The 18,381-nt window shown below is 51.7% G+C and overlaps 5 protein-coding genes across 5 annotated transcripts; all 5 read left to right on the forward strand.

Moving 5' to 3' along the window:
- Positions 1-2,825: 2,825 nt before the first annotated feature.
- LOC309874539 (feather keratin 1-like) lies at positions 2,826-3,131 on the forward strand (the record flags this gene model as incomplete). Its single annotated transcript, XM_082752784.1, has 1 exon — positions 2,826-3,131. One exon carries the CDS (start codon positions 2,826-2,828, stop codon positions 3,129-3,131), a length of 306 nt encoding a protein of 101 aa, XP_082608910.1.
- Positions 3,132-5,999: 2,868 nt separating this feature from the next.
- Positions 6,000-6,305, forward strand: LOC309874322 (feather keratin 1-like; the record flags this gene model as incomplete). Its single annotated transcript, XM_082752371.1, has 1 exon — positions 6,000-6,305. The coding sequence occupies one exon, from the start codon at positions 6,000-6,002 to the stop codon at positions 6,303-6,305; it is 306 nt and encodes a 101-aa protein (XP_082608497.1).
- Positions 6,306-9,710: 3,405 nt separating this feature from the next.
- On the forward strand, positions 9,711-10,031 carry LOC309874321 (feather keratin 1-like; the record flags this gene model as incomplete). Its single annotated transcript, XM_082752370.1, has 1 exon — positions 9,711-10,031. The coding sequence occupies one exon, from the start codon at positions 9,711-9,713 to the stop codon at positions 10,029-10,031; it is 321 nt and encodes a 106-aa protein (XP_082608496.1).
- Positions 10,032-12,862: 2,831 nt separating this feature from the next.
- Positions 12,863-13,231, forward strand: LOC309875736 (feather keratin 1-like; the record flags this gene model as incomplete). Its single annotated transcript, XM_082755409.1, has 1 exon — positions 12,863-13,231. The coding sequence occupies one exon, from the start codon at positions 12,863-12,865 to the stop codon at positions 13,229-13,231; it is 369 nt and encodes a 122-aa protein (XP_082611535.1).
- Positions 13,232-16,045: 2,814 nt separating this feature from the next.
- LOC309875737 (feather keratin 1-like) lies at positions 16,046-16,366 on the forward strand (the record flags this gene model as incomplete). Its single annotated transcript, XM_082755410.1, has 1 exon — positions 16,046-16,366. One exon carries the CDS (start codon positions 16,046-16,048, stop codon positions 16,364-16,366), a length of 321 nt encoding a protein of 106 aa, XP_082611536.1.
- Positions 16,367-18,381: the final 2,015 nt, after the last annotated feature.

The raw sequence follows: 18,381 nt of genomic DNA on the forward strand, positions 1-18,381 counted from the left end.
GCCCCGTCCCTGGAGGAATTCAAGGCCAGCCTGAACTGGGCCTTGGCCAACGTGATGTGGTGGGTGACATCCCTTCCCACGGCAGGGGGCTGGAGTAAGATGATCCTTAAAGTTCCTTCCAAGGTGAGCCATTTGATGATGATTCCTTCTTGAACCTGTTTAAGTACATGGTTCAAGATCAGGTCGAAAAGTGCCACAAGACCTCCCCTGTTGTGCTGTTTATACATTGCAAGGTTTTGGTAGTGGGGACTACAGAGGTGGCCTCTGTGAGAAGAGTCCAGCAGCTGCCCCACGTTTGATAAGGGCCTGTTTCAGCCATCTACATAGGGACCTGATGCTGCATACTGCCGAGTCAATAATCGATGTTGTTTGTGCCTCTCTGATCCTCCACCTTCACAACAAACACTATCACAGAGTCCTACATATAGGTAGGACGTCAGTCACTTCTACGTAGAAGATGCTGTGTAGGCACACACGGGATATGCTCTCTATAAATCCATGCTGACTACTCTCCATCACTTTTCCGTACTTGAGAATACATTCACAGAATCACAGAATCACAGAATTTTCTAGGTTGGAAGAGACCTCAAGGTCATCGAGTCCAACCTCTGACCTAACGCTAACAGTCCCCACTAAACCATATCCCTAAGCTCTACATCTAAACGTCTTTTGAAGACTTCCAGGGATGGTGACTCCACCACTTCCCTGGGCAGCCTGTGCCAGTGCCTCACAACCCTTTCAGTGAAGAAGTTCTTCCTAACATCTAACCTAAAACTCCCCTGGCTCAACTTAAGCCCATTCCCCCTCGTCCTGTCAGCAGGCACGTGGGAGAACAGGCCAACCCCCACCTCGCTACAACCTCCCTTGAGGTACCCATAGAGAGTGATAAGGTCGCCCCTGAGCCTCCTCTTCTCCAGGCTGAACAAGCCCAGCTCCCTCAGCCGCTCCTCGTAGGACTTGTTCTCCAGGCCCCTCACCAGCTTCGTTGCCCTTCTCTGCACCCACTCAAGCACCTCCATGTCCTTCTTGTAGCGAAGGGCCCAAAACTGAACACAGTACTCGAGGTGCGGCCTCTCCAGAGCTGAGTACAGGGGGACGATCACCTCCCTAGCCCTGCTGGAAGGGAATTCAGGGAAGATTTCCTCAGAACATTCCCAGAGACTGATTTCAGGCTGACCAGGCTGCAGTTTCCCAGAAATTCCTCCTTCAACTGTTCTTGAACAAAAGAGTGGGATGAGTCTCTTCCAGTTTTCAGGAACCTCTTCCAGTCACCATGACCTTTCAAAGATAACTGAAACTGCTATTGCAAACATATCACCCGGGACATTTAGTGTTTGCAGGTGTAGCTTGTTGGATCCTACGTACTCCTGCATAACCAGCCAAACAGACTCCCCAGCAATCTCATCAACAAGCTTGAGTGAGACAGCCTAAAAAACAGTCACCTTGGCAGATCAGGGGCTGCACTTGCCATCCCCCCACTCCTCGAAATACAAACACGATCACTGGGGCCTCAGGTCCACAGCCACAAGCAGCATGCACACCTCCAGCTCCCCTCTGAAACGTCCACAGTGTATGAGTCAACACTGAAAAACATGCACAGAAATAGGATTCCCTCTTGACACTCGCTTCAAAGAACACCCCAGTGCTTTAGGCCCAGACATTCTGGACACTCCCACATGTCTGACCCTGCCCCTCACAAATCGCACAGCCTCTCCCAGGCCTCAACAGACAGCCCAAAGGATTCCCACCAAACTCCATTAGCCTAAAGCCCTTGCTCTCAACGTGCTGGCCACAGAAAAGGGAGCTCAATGGAGATGCCAATGCAACCCTTTGGGAAGCATGACAGGGCTCCCAACACACTTAGTCTTGTCAGCCCTGAGACAGGCCTGCGACTACAACACCCTGCTATGCAAACACCTCTTCTCTGCCTCTTTGGACTGCGGCCCCAGGGGCAAGACAGGGGTCTTGCTCCCATACACTTGCTCCCACATACACTTGCTCCCACATACAGCCTCTACGTGCAAGATGGCCACCAAGCCACCAATGCAGCACACCCAATGGGAAAGACAAGGGCTAAACGCAGGCTGGTGAGTTGGGATAAAGGCACGGAGGGAGTGAATGTGATGCAAGTGGTAGTGCATCACACCCAGCATACCTGAGAAACACTGGCCAACCTACTGTGGATGCCAACAAGGGGGGCCTCCTCCTCACAACAAAGCCAACGACGACACCTCATGAGTGCCAAACTATGACCTCATGGACAACAACGCACCTCTCCCATGTCTTCAGTGCAACATCTATCCACCCCTACATGAACCTTCAAAAGCTATCCTTCAGTCTTTAATACTCTCACTTGAAATGTTCCGCCACTTCCAACATCTTGAACAGGAAGAAATGCAGGCAGAACATTGTGGGGAGATCACACCCCACCTCATTACTTGAGGGGTTGTGGCATGTAAGAGTAACTCACACCAAATTCTGTCATGCGCAAAGGCTCTCTCACCTCACGGATACTCGGGGACCAGCATAAAAGCCTGCCCTTCGCCTCGCACCCTCATACGCTCATCCTGACACCTTCTCCCCTGCACCCAACAAGGTGAGTCTGAACTCTGCTCCGCTCCTTCACCAACAACACCTTGAACATCTCTCCACAAACCTTCTGTCCCCAGCCTCAACAGCCCTTCCACCTCCCAACCACCAGGCTCTCCATAGCCCCACTCTGGGCCTTTCCACTCCCTTGGCCTACCCCTGAGCTGCTCTTCATGCCACCAACACCCTATGCCTTCACAATACCCTCTCTTCCAGGCACCCTCCACAACACAGACATGTCCTGCTACGACATCTGCCGCCCCTGCGGACCCACCCCGCTGGCTAACAGCTGCAACGAGCCCTGTGTCAGGCAGTGCGAGGACTCCCACGTCGTCATCCAGCCTCCTACCGTGCTGGTCACCCTGCCAGGACCCATCCTCAGCTCCTTCCCCCAGAACACCGCCGTTGGATCCTCCGCATCAGCTGCCGTGGGCAGCAACCTCAGCGCCCAGGGAGTGCCCATCTCCTCCGGTGGCTTTGGAGGCTTTGGCCTGGGAGGCTTGGGCTGCATCTCTGGCGGAAGAGCCTGCTACCCCTGCTAAGGTCACATGCCAATATCCCTGACAGTAGCCTCCAACACCATGCAAACCAGATCTCAGTCTGAGGACCCAGTTCCATGCTGTCCATGGCATACGAGCTGACAAGCCACAGCTCGTCATTCCATGGCACAGCAAAGCAAGCAAGCAAGGAAGGGGACAGCCCTTGCTGTCAGGAAACATGGCCAACATACCTCCTTCTTTCTTCCTCTTTCTTCTTTCCATAGCACCACCACCTACCACCACTACTCTCTGCTGCAATGCCTTGCTCACTAGCATAGTCCCTCGGGAACCTTTCTGGGGCTGCTCCCACCATGGGTAGGGAGACCTAAGGGCTCTGGGAAAATCCGCTGTATGCAAGGACATAGGTTAGTGGTCATCCTCCAGCCACCTCAGAATGTGCATCTCCCACATGACTTTCCCTCTGTTTCATGTTTTCCTCAATAAAATCAATCTGCATCCCAAATCCTGAGATGCCTCTTCATTATTTCTTCTCCCAACGCTCTTCAAAATTCACCCGATAAAAAGAGCAAACACCAGGGCTGAAGTGGCCATCTGGCCCCAAGTCTCTTGGTGTTCAAAAAGTATTTGGACAATGCTCTTACATATCTCCTTGGCACTAAAATGGAAAGACATGATGGGCCACTCAGCAGATAAGGAATTGCCTGCACGGTCACATTCCAAGAGTTGCTCTGAACAGCTCGGTGCCCAGGTGGGGACCGGGGAGGAGTGGTGTCCCTCTGGGGTCTCTATTGAGGCCAGTATTATTTCACCGAGTTGTCCCTCACACGGACACCACACGTATAGTGCAAGACTCTGGTGGATGTGGATGCATCTTTGTGCCGTCGCTGACCCACAAGTTCTCGAGCATGCCGGCCTGACGTGCTTCCTCTTCCCTTCTTCTTCCCACTTCCCTAAGCACAGAGGCAAAGCTCTAGAGGTCATCAGGATAGGTTGAAAAGGGCCTCAACACTTTCTCCCACCTACAACCTTCCAAGCACCACGGCCACCAAGCCACCGATACAGCACACCCAACGGGAAAGACAAGGGTAAAGACTGGCTTATCGAGTTGTTAGAAAGGCAGGAACGCAGCAAATGTGATGGAATCGTGGAATCCCAGAATAGAACAAGTTGTGAGGGACCCACAAGGAACATTGCGTCCAACTCGTGGCTCCACACAGGACTACCCAAAAATCAAACCGCATTTCTGAGAGTGTTGTCTTGTGCTGCAGCAGGCTTGGTGCTGTGATGGTTTCCACGGGGAACCTGCACAACCACCCTCTCAGGAAATAGCCTTTCCCTAATATCCAAGCTGAACCTGCCCTGACACAGCTTCAGGCTGTTCCCTCAGGCCCCACTGCTGCTCACCAGACAGAAGAGATCAGCGCCTGTCCCTCTGCTCCCTTCGTGGTGAAGCTGTAAGCTCTGGTGAGGTCTCCTCTTCTCTGGGCTGAACAAAACAAGGGCCTGCAGCCACTCCTCATACGTCCTGTCCTCTACACCTTTTACCATCTCTGTAGTTCTCCTTTTGACAATGTCTAAGAGTTTTGTGTCGTTAGATTGCGGTGACCAATTCTGTACACAACACTTGAGGGAAGGCCGCACCAGTGCGCAGTAGAGCTGGACAATCACTTCCTTTGACCAGCTAACAATGCTGTGCTTGATGTAACCCAGGAAACGGGGGACCTTTGGGTTGCCAGGGCACCCTGTTGACTCTCAGTCCACTTGCTGTCAACCAGAACCCCCATGTCCTTTCATGCTGAGCCACTGTCCAGCCTGTCCTCCCGCAGTCTGGACATAGATCCAGGGTTGCCCTGTCTCAGATGGGGAATTCGCCAGTTGCCCTTGTTAAATTTCATGCTGTTGCTCATAGCCCGACCCTCTAATTTCTCAACATCTATGTGCCAGGCTTCTCTACTCAAAATGGAGCCCTCAGGAACCCCCATAATGACTCCCTGCCAGGCACAGGTAACCCCATTTACAACTACACTTTGAGTCTGACCAATCTGCCAACTGCTCAACCATCACATTAGGTATTACTCTAGCTGCGTGCTTGACATTTTGTCCAGAAGGATATTCTGAGGAACTTAATCAAATCTCTGCTGAACTCCTAAGAGATTACACCTACTGGTGGCTACACATTATAAATGAGAGGGGTAACATCATCATAAATAAGTATTCCTGTGCCTCATGCCCAGCACATCTGGGAAGCCCAGACCAGCCTGCTGTATGGCTATGCCAGCAAATAGGGCCCCCTCCTCACAACAATGCCGCCGCAAACCACACCAAATGAGTGACATGCCATGACCACACTTCATGACACCCCACCTCTCCCATGCTTTGGCCACGTCTGCTGACTGCCCTCAAATGCACTCTCCATGCAAATCCATCCAAAGAGCCACTCTCACTTAAAAGATGCCGCCAAGGCCAAATAGACATGTCCTCAACAGGAGGAAATGAAAAGTGTGGGAAGGGCAACACACCCCACTTCATTACTTGCCAGGCTTTGGAATGCAAGAGCAGCTTATGCCAAATGTTTTCATGCGCCAAGACTCACCCTGCGGCCAATCAAGGAGCAGCATAAAAGCCGGCCCTGCACCTCGCACCCTCACACACTCCACCAGACGCCTTCTCCCCTGTGACCAACAAGGTGAGCCTGAACCCCGACCCCCTCCTTTACCCACCCCACCGGCCCTATCTCTCCACTTGCCCGCTGTCTCCACACTTAGCAGCCCTTCCACCTCCCCAACACCATGCTCCCCACAAACACAGGTCTCCCCACTCTCTTGGCCTTCCCCACCACCACTCTTCACGCCCCCAATACCCTCCACCTTCCCAACACCCTCTCTTCCAGGCACCCTCCACAACACAGACATGTCCTGCTACGATATCTGCCGCCCCTGCGGACCCACCCCGCTGGCTAACAGCTGCAACGAGCCCTGTGTCAGGCAGTGCGAGGACTCCCGCGTCGTCATCCAGCCTCCTGCCGTGCTGGTCACCCTGCCAGGACCCATCCTCAGCTCCTTCCCCCAGAACACTGCCGTTGGATCCTCCGCATCAGCTGCCGTGGGCAGCAACCTCAGCGCCCAGGGAGTGCCCATCTCCTCTGGAGGCTTCGGAGGCTTTGGCCTTGGAGGCCTGGGCTGCATCTCTGGTGGAAGAGCCTGCTACCCCTGCTAAGGACCCATGCCAACACCGCTGACAGAAGACTGCAACACTATGCAAGCCAGAACTCCGACTGAGGATTCACCTCTGCACTGTTCGAGGCACATGGGCTCACCAGCCACGGCTCTTCTTCTCATGGCACTCCACACTCTAGCAGGGAAGGGGGCCAGTCCGTGCTGCCTGGACACATGGCTCACGGACAGCCCATCCTCTCTCATTTCCTTCTACTCCTACCACCATCTTCCATGTCCACTACTCTCCCCTGCAATGGCTTGCTCACAGCCACAAACCCACCCAGCACCTTCCATGTGTTGATTCTATTGCAGTGGAGGAAGACCTTGGGACTCTGGGAAAATCTGTTGTACCATGGGACACAGCCTGATGGTTGCACTACTTGCACCACAGAAAAGGTCCATTCTGCTCTCATACCTTTGCACTCTTTTTCCACAATAAAGTTCTTGTGCATGTCAGCCTGTGATGTCTCCTCTTTCTTTCTGCTCCCAACACTCTTTCTAATTCACTCAACATTAAGCAGGGCTCGGCAGGCGAGCAGGGCCCAAGTCTGTTGTTGTTCAAGGAGCTTCTGGACAGCACTCATACGTATAGCGTTGATTAAAACAAGAAGAGTCATAGATTTGACAGAAGGACCACATAGCATAAAACGCATTGGCTGGATGAGCACATTCAAGGAGAAGCAGCCAACATCCCTATGCCCAGGTAAAGACCAGGGTGGAGTGTTATCTCACGGGAGTCTGTCCTGGGACCAGTTTTATTTCACCTCCTCATCCCTGACATACACGGTGGGATTGAGCGGGCCCTCGGCAAGTTTGTGCATGGCACCAAGCTCGGTGGGGTGGCCGACACCTTAGAGGAAATGATTTCCAGCTACAAACACAGGCTGAGAGAGCCGGGCTTGGTCAGCCTGGGGAAGAGAAGGCTCCAGGACATGGTATAGAGGCCCTCTAGTACTTAGAAGAGGCTACAGGAAAGGTGGGGAGGAACTCTTTATCAGGGCGTGTAGTGATATGACAAGTGTTAACAGCTTTAAACTAAAAGAGAGTAGATTTAGATTAGATATAAGGAAGAAATTCTTCACCCTGGGGATGGTGAGCTAAAGGGACACAAGAGCTCTCCTACCAACTATGTCACTGACAACAGCAGCAATGGGCTGCTGCTGTTCTTCTGGCATGTGACACAAGCCCTTCACTTGCCCAACCAAAGGTCTGGGCTAGCTAAGGACTTCTGCATGGGTCAGAAGTCAGCACACACTGAGTAACTCTCTTTCCCATCAGGATTTTCTGGCCACCACCCCTGACAAATACCATCAAGAAACTGCAATCATTTTCATGGCCTGAGGGTTGTACTTCTGGGATGAGGCTGGATCTAGGGCTCACCAAATCCTCAACCCCAGCTCATTCTCAAAGAATCCTGTACTTTCTCAGTTTCTGAATGACCATGTCATTGGAGGGAGCATCAAAGCCTTTACTAAAGGCAACATAAGCAACAGCTGCTGATCTTCCCTCATCTACCAGGAGAGTTATTTCAATGTGGAAGACACTGAAAAGGCCCAGGCATGACTTCAGTTCTCTAAATCCATGCTGAATACTCCCCTTCGTGTTCCTCTCCTTTGTGTGCTTGGCAATGCTTCCCAAGAAGATTTACTTCTATACCTTCCCAGAGACTGATGGCAGGCCAACCAGCCTGCAGTTCCCCACACCTTCCTTCTCTATCTTGTTCAACACAGAAGTGGGATGAGTCTCTTGCAATCTTCAGGAACCCAGTTGCCATCAACTTTCAAAGAAAGCTGAAAGCCTTGTGAAGATATCAGCCAGGACTCTATGGTTGTTGTACCGTGGTGAGATAAAGGCAGCTAAACACCACAACCGCTCTCTCACCCCCCGTCCTTAGATGAGGATTGGAAGAAAAAAAGTAATGAACAACGCACAGGTTGAGATAATAATAATTTAATTAAAGGGGAAAATAATAATCATAATTATTAAGGAAAGATTATTATTAACTAAACAATTTAACTAAAGCGGAAAGAAAAGGAAAGTGAAAAAGGTAGGGGAAAAGAGAAAGAATCACAGAATCACAGAATTTCTAGGTTGGAAGAGACCTCAAGATCATCGAGTCCAACCTCTACCTAACGCTAACAATCCCCACTAAACCATATCCCTAAGCTCTACGTCTAAACGTCTTTAAGAAGGGAGTTAAAAAAATGAATGCTATGTGAAATGCAGAGGAAAGAAATTACTCTCTACTTCCCTCAAATAAGCGATGCTTGACCACATCCTTGAAACAAGGCCTCAATGCACATAGCCAATTTTCAGTAGGAGGACCGACATTTTCACAATGAGAACCCAGCCCTCCCCTCTTCTTCCTGTTTCCACCTTTCATTGCTGAGTGTGACATCATATGGTATGGAATATCCTTTTGGCTGGATGCCAAAAGGCTGCCCTGGATGCCATTTCAGCTGCCCTGGTGATGTTTCTCTTCTCAATTTTTTGCCCACCCCCTAGGAGGGTTAGAGAGAGTCCTGATGTGCCAGCACTGCTCCGCCGTAGACACAGCACTGGTGTGATAACACTGCTGTTCTAGCTACAAGTGCAGAGCACAGCACTGTATGGGCTGCTGCAGGGAAAGCTAATGTCCCAGCCAGACACAGTACAGACTCTCAGCATTTGTGGGTGCAACCTGACAGGTCCTGTGCACTTCAATACATCCAGTGGCACTTCCTCCCCATATTCCAGAGCAACATGCTCTACTCACTTGTTGGACAGACTGAAAAACACTCACCTTGGCTAACCAGTGGAATGCCTAGACTTTCACACACTTCAGAGTTTTAGATCACATGACACGGCACCTCAACCAGCCTTTGGACACAACATACACTTGACCTCACATGCAACTTTCAGAGAAACGCTCCAACCTCTAATTCTGTCACTTTGAAGGTGCCGCCAGGACCCAATACCATGTCCTCAACAGGAGGAAATGAAAAGGTCAAGTTGTGGGAAGGACACCACACCCCACCTCTTTACTTGCCAGGCTTTCTCATGTAAGAGCAGCTCACACCAAATGTTGTCATGCGTAGAGGCTCTCTCACCCTGCAGGCACTCACGGACCAACATAAAAGCCGGCCGTGCACCTCGCTCCCTCACACACTCCACCAGACGCCTTCTCCCCTGTGACCAACAAGGTGAGCCTTAGACCCGATGCCCTCCTTCTCCTGACCCATTGGAGCCACCTCTCCACACACCTTCTTTCCCCAGCCTCAGCAGCCCTTCCATCTCCCCACCACCATGCTCCCTAAAAACACAGGCCTCCCCACTCTCTTGGCCTTCCCGATCACTGCTCCTCACACCCAAAACACCCTCCGCCTTCCCAACACCCTCTCTTCCAGGCACCCTCCACAACACAGACATGTCCTGCTACAACCTCTGCAACCCCTGCGGACCCACCCCGCTGGCTAACAGCTGCAACGAGCCCTGTGTCAGGCAGTGCGAGGACTCCCACGTTGCCATCCAGCCTTCCACCGTGGTGGTCACCCTGCCAGGACCCATCCTCAGCTCCTTCCCCCAGAACACCGCCGTTGGATCCTCCGCATCAGCTGCCGTGGGCAGCAACCTCAGCGCCCAGGGAGTGCCCGTCTCCTCCGGCGGCTTCGGAGGCTTTGGCCTTGGAGGCTATGGCTTGGGAGGCCTGGGCTGCTTCTCTGGCAGAAGAGCCTGCTACCCCTGCTAAGGGCCCACGCCAACACCCCTGACAGCAGCTAACAATGCCCTGCAACCAACTTCAGGGACTGAGGATGCTCTGATCTCCGGGGTCTGGAAATATCTTCCACACAAAATGCACAGCTGCTGATGGTCACTGTGCCTGCACCTCTGACCAGGGCCCTTCTTTTTGTGTTCCTTCCTTTTCACGAGTCTTCCTCAATAAAGTTCTAATGCATGCCAGCCTGACACTCCTCCTTTCTTCACCCAATGCTCTTCATCCAAAGGAACCTAGACAGGCTGGAGAAGCATGCCAATCAGAACAGAATGAGGTTGAACAAGTCCAAGTGCAGCGTGGTGTAACTGGGTCAGGCCAGTCCCAGACAGGAGTACAGACTGGGAGAAGAACTCATTGAGAGCAGCCCAGAAGGCCAACTGCATGCAGTGCTGCATCAACAGAGCAGTAACCAGCATAGTGAGGGAGTTGATTGTCCCCCTCTTTTCTGTCCTCATGAGGCTCCACCTTGAGCAGCTCTCCTACGAAACACGGCTCAGAGAACTGGGGATGTTCAGCCTGGAGAAGTGAAGGCTCTGCGGAGACTTCCTTGAGATCTTCCAGTACTTAAAGGGGTGTTCTTAAAAAGATGGAGAGTATCTCTTTACTCATGTAGATAGTGATAGTTGAAGGGGTAATCGTCTTAAACTAAAAGAGGATAGATTTAGACTAGACATTAGGAGGAAATTCTTCAGGTTGAGGGTGATGAGGCACTGGAACAGGTTGTCAAGACAAGTAAAATGATCCTTAAAGTTCCTTCCAAGGTGAGACAGTCCATGACTCTATGATGATTCCCACCTCACCCTGTATAAGAACACGGTTCAAGATCAGGTCTAAAAGTGCCACAAGACCGCCCCTGTTGTGCTGTTTTTACATTGCAAGGTTTTGGTAGTGGGGACTACAGAGGTGGCCTCTGTGAGAAGAATCCAGCAGCTGCCCCATGTTTGATAAGGGCCTTTTTCAGCCATCTACAAAGGGACCTGCTGCTGCATAGAGCCGAGCCAATAATCGATGTTGTTTGTGCCTCTCTGATCCTCCACCTTCACAACAAACACTATCACAGAGTCCTACATATAGGTAGGACGTCAGTCACTTCTACGTAGAAGATGCTGTGTAGGCACACATGGGATATGCTCTCTATAAATCCATGCTGACTACTCTCCATCACTTTTCCATACTTGAGAATACATTCAGGGAGGATTTCCTCAGAACCTTCCCAGAGGCTGATATCAGGCTGACCAGGCTGCAGTTTCCCAGAAATTCCTCCTTCAACTGTTCTTGAACAAAAGAGTGGGATGAGTCTCTTCCAGTTTTCAGGAACCTCTCCCAGTCACCATGACCTTTCAAAGATAACTGAAACTGCTATTGCAAACATATCACGTGGGACATTCAGCATTTTCAGGTGTAGCCCGTTGGGTCCCACGTACTCCTGCAAACCCAGCCACACAGACTCCCCAGAATCCTCATCAACAAGCTCCAATGGGACAGCCCACAAAACAGTCACCTTGGCAGATCAGGGGCTGCACTTGCCATCCCCCCACTCCTCAGAATGTAACCACGACCACTGGGGCCTCAGGTCCACAGCCACAAGCAGCATGCACACCACCAGCTCGCCTCTGAAACGTCCACAGTGTATGAGTCAACACTGAAAAACATACACAGAAATAGGATTCCCCCTTGACACTCACCTCAAAGAACACCCCAGTGCTTTGGGCCCAGACCTTCTGGACACTCCCACATGTCTGACCCTGCCCCTCACAAATCTCACAGCCTCTCCCAGGCCTCAACAGACAGCCCAAGGGATTCCCACCAAACTCCATTAGGCCAAAGCCCTTGCTGTCAAGGTGCTGGCCACAGAAAAGGGAGCTCAATGGAGGTGCCAATGCAACCCGTGAAGAAGCGTGGCAGGACTCCCAATGCAATTAGTCTTGTCAGCCCTCAGACAGACCCGCGACTCCAACACCCTGCTATGCAAACACCTCTTCTCTGCCTCTTTGGACTGCGGCCCCAGGGACAAGACAGGGGTCTTGCTCCCATACATTTGCTCCCACATACAGCCTCTACGTGCAAGATGGCCACCAACCACCAATGAAGCACACCCAACGGGAAAGACAAGGGCTAAACGCAGGCTGGTGAGTTGGGATGAAGGCACAGAGGGACTGAATGTGATGCAAGTGGTAGCGAATCACTCCCAGCATACCTGAGAAACACTGGCCAACCTACTGTGGATGCCAACAAGGAGGGCTTCCTCCTCACAACAAAGCCAACGACCACACCTCACGAGTGCCAAACTATGACTTCATGGACAACAACGCACCTCTCCCATGTCTTGAATGCAACATCTATCCACCCCTACATGAACCTTCAAAAGCTATCCTTCGGTTTTTAATACTCTCACTTGAAATGTTCCGCCCCTTCCAATATCCTCAACAGGAAGAAATGGAGGCAGAACATTGTGGGGAGATCACACCCCACCTCATTACTTGAGGGGTTGTGGCATGTAAGAGCGGCTCACGCCAAATACTGTCATGCGCAAAGGCTCTCTCGCCTCGTGGATACTCGGGGATCTGCATAAAAGCCGGCCCTGCGCCTCTCACCCTCACACACTCCTGCCGAAGCCTTCTCCCCTGCACCCAACAAGGTGAGTCTGAACTCTGCTCCGCTCCTTCACCCACAACACCTTGCCCATCTCTCCACAAAACTTCTGTCCCCAGCCTCAACAGCCCTTCCACCTCCCAACCACCAGGCTCTCCATAGCCCCACTCTGGGCCTTTCCACTCCTTTGGCCTACCCCAGCACAGCTCTCCATGCCACCAACACCCTCCGCCTTACTAACACCCTCTCTTCCAGGGACCCTCCACACCACAGACATGTCCTGCTACGACATCTGCCGCCCCTGCGGACCCACCCCGCTGGCTAACAGCTGCAACGAGCCCTGTGTCAGGCAGTGCGAGGCCTCCCACGTCGTCATCCAGCCTCCTACCGTGCTGGTCACCCTGCCAGGACCCATCCTCAGCTCCTTCCCCCAGAACACCGCCGTTGGATCCTCCGCATCAGCTGCTGTGGGCAGCAACCTCAGTTCCCAGGGAGTGCCCATCTCCTCTGGTGGCTTTGGAGGCTTTGGCCTTGGAGGCCTGGGCTGCATCTCTGGTGGAAGAGCCTGCTACCCCTGCTAAGGGTCCCATGCCAATATCCCTGACAGTAGCCTCCAACACCATGCCAGCCAGCTCTCGGTCTGAGGACCCAATTCTGTGCTGTCCATGGCGTACGAGCTGACAAGCCACAGCTCGTCATTCCATGGCACAGCAAAGCAAGCAAGCAAGGAAGGGGACAGCCCTTGCTGTCAGGAAACATGGCCAACATACCTCCTTCTTTCTTCCTCTTTTTCCTTTCCATAGCACCACCACCTACGGCCACTACCTATGGCTGCAATGCCTTGCTCACTAGCACAATCCCTCCGGAAACCTTCAGGGGCTGCTCCCACCATGGGGTAGGGATTCCTGAGGACTCTGGGAAAATCTGCTGTATGCAAGGACATAGGTTAGTGGTCACCCTCCAGCCACTTCAGAATGTGCATCTCCCACATGACTTTCCCTCTGTTTCATGTTTTCCTCAATAAAATGAATCTGCATCCCAAATCCTGAGATGCCTCTTTATTATTTCTTCTCCCAACGCTTTTCCAAATTCACGCGACAAAAAGAACAAAAACAAGGGCTCAAGTGGCCATCTGGCCCCAAGCCTCTTGGTGTTCAAGAAGTATTTGGACAATGCTCTTACATATCTCCTAGGCACTAAAATGGAAAGACATGATGGGCCACTCAGCAGATAAGGAATTGACTGCACGGTCACATTCCAAGAGTTGCACTCAACAGCTCCGTTCCCAGGTGGGGACCAGGGAGGATTGGTGTCCTTCTGGGGTCTCTATAGAGGCTAGTATTATTTCACTGAGCTGTCCCTCACACGGACAGCACACATATGTTGCAAGACTCTGGTGGATGTGGATGCATCTTTGTGCCGTCGCTGACCCACAAGTTCTCAAGCATGCCGGCCTGACGTGCTTCCTCTTCCCTTCTTCTTCCCACTTCCCTCAGCACAAAGGCAAAGCTCTAGAGGTCATCAGGATAGGTTGAAAAGGGCCACAACACTTTAAAACACATCACGCAAGTCCTACAAGTGACCAAACACAAGCTTCATCATTCTAAAGCCCTTCTGCCCATGCCTTCTGAAACAATTTCCCCTCATTAGCACACCCTACAGCTGCTTTCTTTTGCACCAAGATTGTACACAGTGACCGATCACAAAGTGACCAGCCTGCAGTTCCCCACACCTTTCTTCTGCATCTGTTGAACATCACAGTGGGATGAACCTCTTCCAGTCTTCAGGAACCTCATCACAGTCTACAACTTCCTCGTAAGGAGTTGTCAAGAGGCAGGAGACCTTTTCTCCATTAACACTAGTGACAGGACCCGTGGGAACGGGGTTAAGCTGAGGCAGGGGAAATTTAGGCTGGACATTAGGATGGGGTTCTTCACAGAGAGGGTGGTTGCACACTGGAACAGGCTCCCCAGGGAAGTGGTCACTGCACCGATCCTGTCTGAATTTAAGAAGAGATTGGACTGTGAACTTAGGCACATGGTCTGAACTTTTGGGTAGACCTGTGCGGTGTCAAGAGTTGGACTTGATGATCCTTAAGGGTCCCTTCCAACTCAGGATATTCTATGATTCTATGATAACCCAGTTGCCATCAACTTTCAAAGAAAGATGAAAGTAGCCTTCTGAACATATCTGCCAGAACTCTCAGCATTTCTAGGTGCAACCTGACAGGTCCTGTGCACTTCAGTACATCCAGTGGCACAGCTTCTCCATCTTCCTTGGCAACGTGCACTACTCCCCTGAGAGACAGCCCACGAAACACTCACCTTGGTTAACCAGAGGAAGGCCTTGATGTTCATTCACCCTTTGCAGGTTTTGCTCGCATGCCTCCAGTTTCTCACTGAAAAGTCCAAATCATCTTCCAGAAAATTACACACTGGGCAGAGAAATTGGTTTCCCCCTTGACATAAATCCCAAACATCATCCCCAGTTATATGATGGCTACCAGCTGGCCCTTTCTCATAGTCCATCTTGTCCTCTGCCTTTCATGAACCTCAGGGCCGCTCACAGACCACACCACCCAGCCCAAGAAATCCCATCAAGCAGAGTGTCAAGCCTTGTCTTCTCTGGGGACTTCAGCTTTGGAGGAAAAGGGGAAACATGGAAAAGGCAGGAAACATTGCCAGGGTAGGATCTACTCATCTCTTGTTCCTTCTTTTCATAGCATCTTCTTCTATGCCCAATGCTCTCCACTCCAATGACTTGCCTACAGCCACAAAGCCCAGTGTGGCTGGGCCATACCACATGAATGCCACACAAAGACCTCACTCATGACACCGCACTTCAAGCAGCCTTTGGACACAACATACACCTGACCTCACATGCAACTTTCAGAGAAACGCTCCAGCCTCTAATTCTGTCACTTTGAAGGTGCCGCCAGGACCCAATACCATGTCTTCAACAGGAGGAAATGAGGTCAAGTTGTGGGAATGACACCATACCCCACCTCATTACTTGCCAGGCTTTGGCATGCAAGAGCAATTCACGCCAAATCTTGTCATGCGCAGAGGCTCTCTCACCCCGCGGGCACTCACGGACCAACATAAAAGCCGGCCGTGCACCTCACTCCCTCACACACTCCACCAGACGCCTTCTCCCCTGTGACCAACAAGGTGAGCCTTAGCCCCGATCCCCTCCTTCTCTTGACCCATTGGAGCGACCTCTCCACACATCTTCTGTCCCCAGCCTCAGCAGCCCTTCCATCTCCCCACCACCATGCTCCCTAAAAAAAACAGACCTTCCTGTTCTCTTTGCCTTCCCGATCACTGCTCCTCACACCCAAAACACCCTCCGCCTTCCCAACACCCTCTCTTCCAGGCACCCTCCACAACACAGACATGTCCTGCTACAACCTCTGCAACCCCTGCGGACCCACCCCGCTGGCTAACAGCTGCAACGAGCCCTGTGTCAGGCAGTGCGAGGACTCCCACGTTGCCATCCAGCCTTCCACCGTAGTGGTCACCCTGCCAGGACCCATCCTCAGCTCCTTCCCCCAGAACACCGCCGTTGGATCCTCCGCATCAGCTGCCGTGGGCAGCAACCTCAGTTCCCAGGGAGTGCCCGTCTCCTCTGGGGGATTCGGAGGCTTTGGCCTTGGAGGCTATGGCTTGGGAGGCCTGGGCTGCTTCTCTGGCAGAAGAGCCTGCTACCCCTGCTAAGGACCCACGCCAACACCCCTGACAGCAGCTAACAATGCCCTGCAACCAACTTCATGGACTGAGGATGCTCTGCTGCTTGTGCACATTCCTTTTCATGAGTCTTCCTCAATAAAGTTCTAATGCATGCCAGCCTGACACTCTTCCTTTCTTCACACAACAATCTTTATCCAATGGAACCTGGACGGGCTGGAGAAGCAGGCCCATGTGAACCACATGAGGTTCAACAAGTCCAAGTGCAAGGTGCTGCACCTGGTTCGGGGCAATCCCAGACAGGAGTACAGGCTGGGAGAAGAACTCATTGAGAGCAGCCCTGCAGAGAAGGACTTGGGTTGTTCTGGTGGATGAAAGGCTCAACAGGATCCAGCAATGTAAGCCTGCAGCCCAGAAGGCCAACTGCATGCAGTGCTGCATCAACAGAGCAGTAACCAGCATAGTGAGGGAGTTGATTGTCCCCCTCTTTTCTGTCCTCATGAGGCTCCACTTTGACCAGCTCTCCTATGAAAGAAGGCTCAGAGATCTGGGGATGTTCAGCCTGGAGAAGTGAAGGCTCTGCGGAGGCTTCCTTGAGGTCTTTCAATAGTTAAAGGGGTCTTCACAAAGGATGGAGAATGTCTCTTTACTCGTGTAGATAATGATAGTTGAAGGGGTAATGGTCTTCAACTGAAAGAGGATAGTTTTAGCCTAGACATTAGGAGCAAATTCTTCAGTGTGAGGGTGGTAAGGCACTGGAACAGGTTGTCAAGACAAGACTTTGAATGCCCCGTCCCTGGAGGAGTTCAAGGCCAGCCTGGACTGGGCCTTGTCCAACATGATCTGTTGGGTGACATCTCTTCCTACGGCAGAAGGCTGGAGTCAGATGATCCTTAAAATTCCTTCCAAGGTGAGCCATTCAATGATGATTCCTTCTTGACCCTGTTTAAGTACATAGTTCTAGATCAGGTCGAAAAGTGCCACAAGACCTCCCCTGTTATGCTGTTTTTACATTGCAAGGTTTTGGTAGTGGGGACTACAGAGGTGGCCTCTGTGAGAAGAATCCAGCAGCTGCCCCACGTTTGATAAGGGCCTTTTTCAGCCATCTACAAAGGGACCTGATGCTGCATACTGCCGAGCCAATAATCAATGTGGTTTGTGCCTCTCTGATCCTCCACCTTCACAACAAACACTATCACAGAGTCCTACATATAGGTAGGCCATCAGTCACTTCTACGTAGAAGATGCTGTGTAGGCACACATGGGATATGCTCTCTAAAAATCCATGCTGACTACGCTCCATCACGTTTCCGTACTTGAGAATACATTCAGGGAGGATTTCCTCAGAACCTTCCCAGAGGCTGATATCAGGCTGACAAGGCTGCAGTTTCCCAGATATTCATTCCTTCATCTGTTCTTGAACAAAAGAGTGGGATGAGTCTCTTCCAGTTTTCAGGAACCTCTCCCAGTCACCATGACCTTTCAAAAATAACTGAAACTGCTATTGCAAACATATCACCTGGGACATTCAACATTTGCAGGTGTAGCTCGAAGGGTCTCACGTACTCCTGCATAACCAGATACACAGACTCCCCAGCATCTTCGTCAACAAGCTGCAGTGGGAAATCCTTCAAAACAGTCACCTTGGCAGATCAGGGGCTGCACTTGCCATTCCCCACTCCTCAGAATGCAACCACGACCACTGGGGCCTCAGGTCCACAGCCACAAGCAGCATGCACACCTCCAGCTCCCCTCTGAAACGTCCACATTGTATGTGTCAACACTGAAAACCATGCACAGAAATAAGATTCCCCCTTGATACTCACCTCAAAGAACACCCCAGTGCTTTGGGCCCAGACCTTCTGGACACTCCCACATGTCTGACCCTGCCCCTCACAAATCTCACAGCCTCTCCCAGGCCTCAACAGACAGCCCAAGGGATTCCCACCAAACTCCATTAGGCCAAAGCCCTTGCTGTCAAGGTGCTGGCCACAGAAAAGGGAGCTCAATGGAGGTGCCAATGCAACCCGTGAAGAAGCGTGGCA

Source organism: Aythya marila (genome assembly GCF_965140915.1).
Source record: "Aythya marila genome assembly, chromosome: 2".
NCBI classification, from domain to species: domain Eukaryota; kingdom Metazoa; phylum Chordata; class Aves; order Anseriformes; family Anatidae; genus Aythya; species Aythya marila.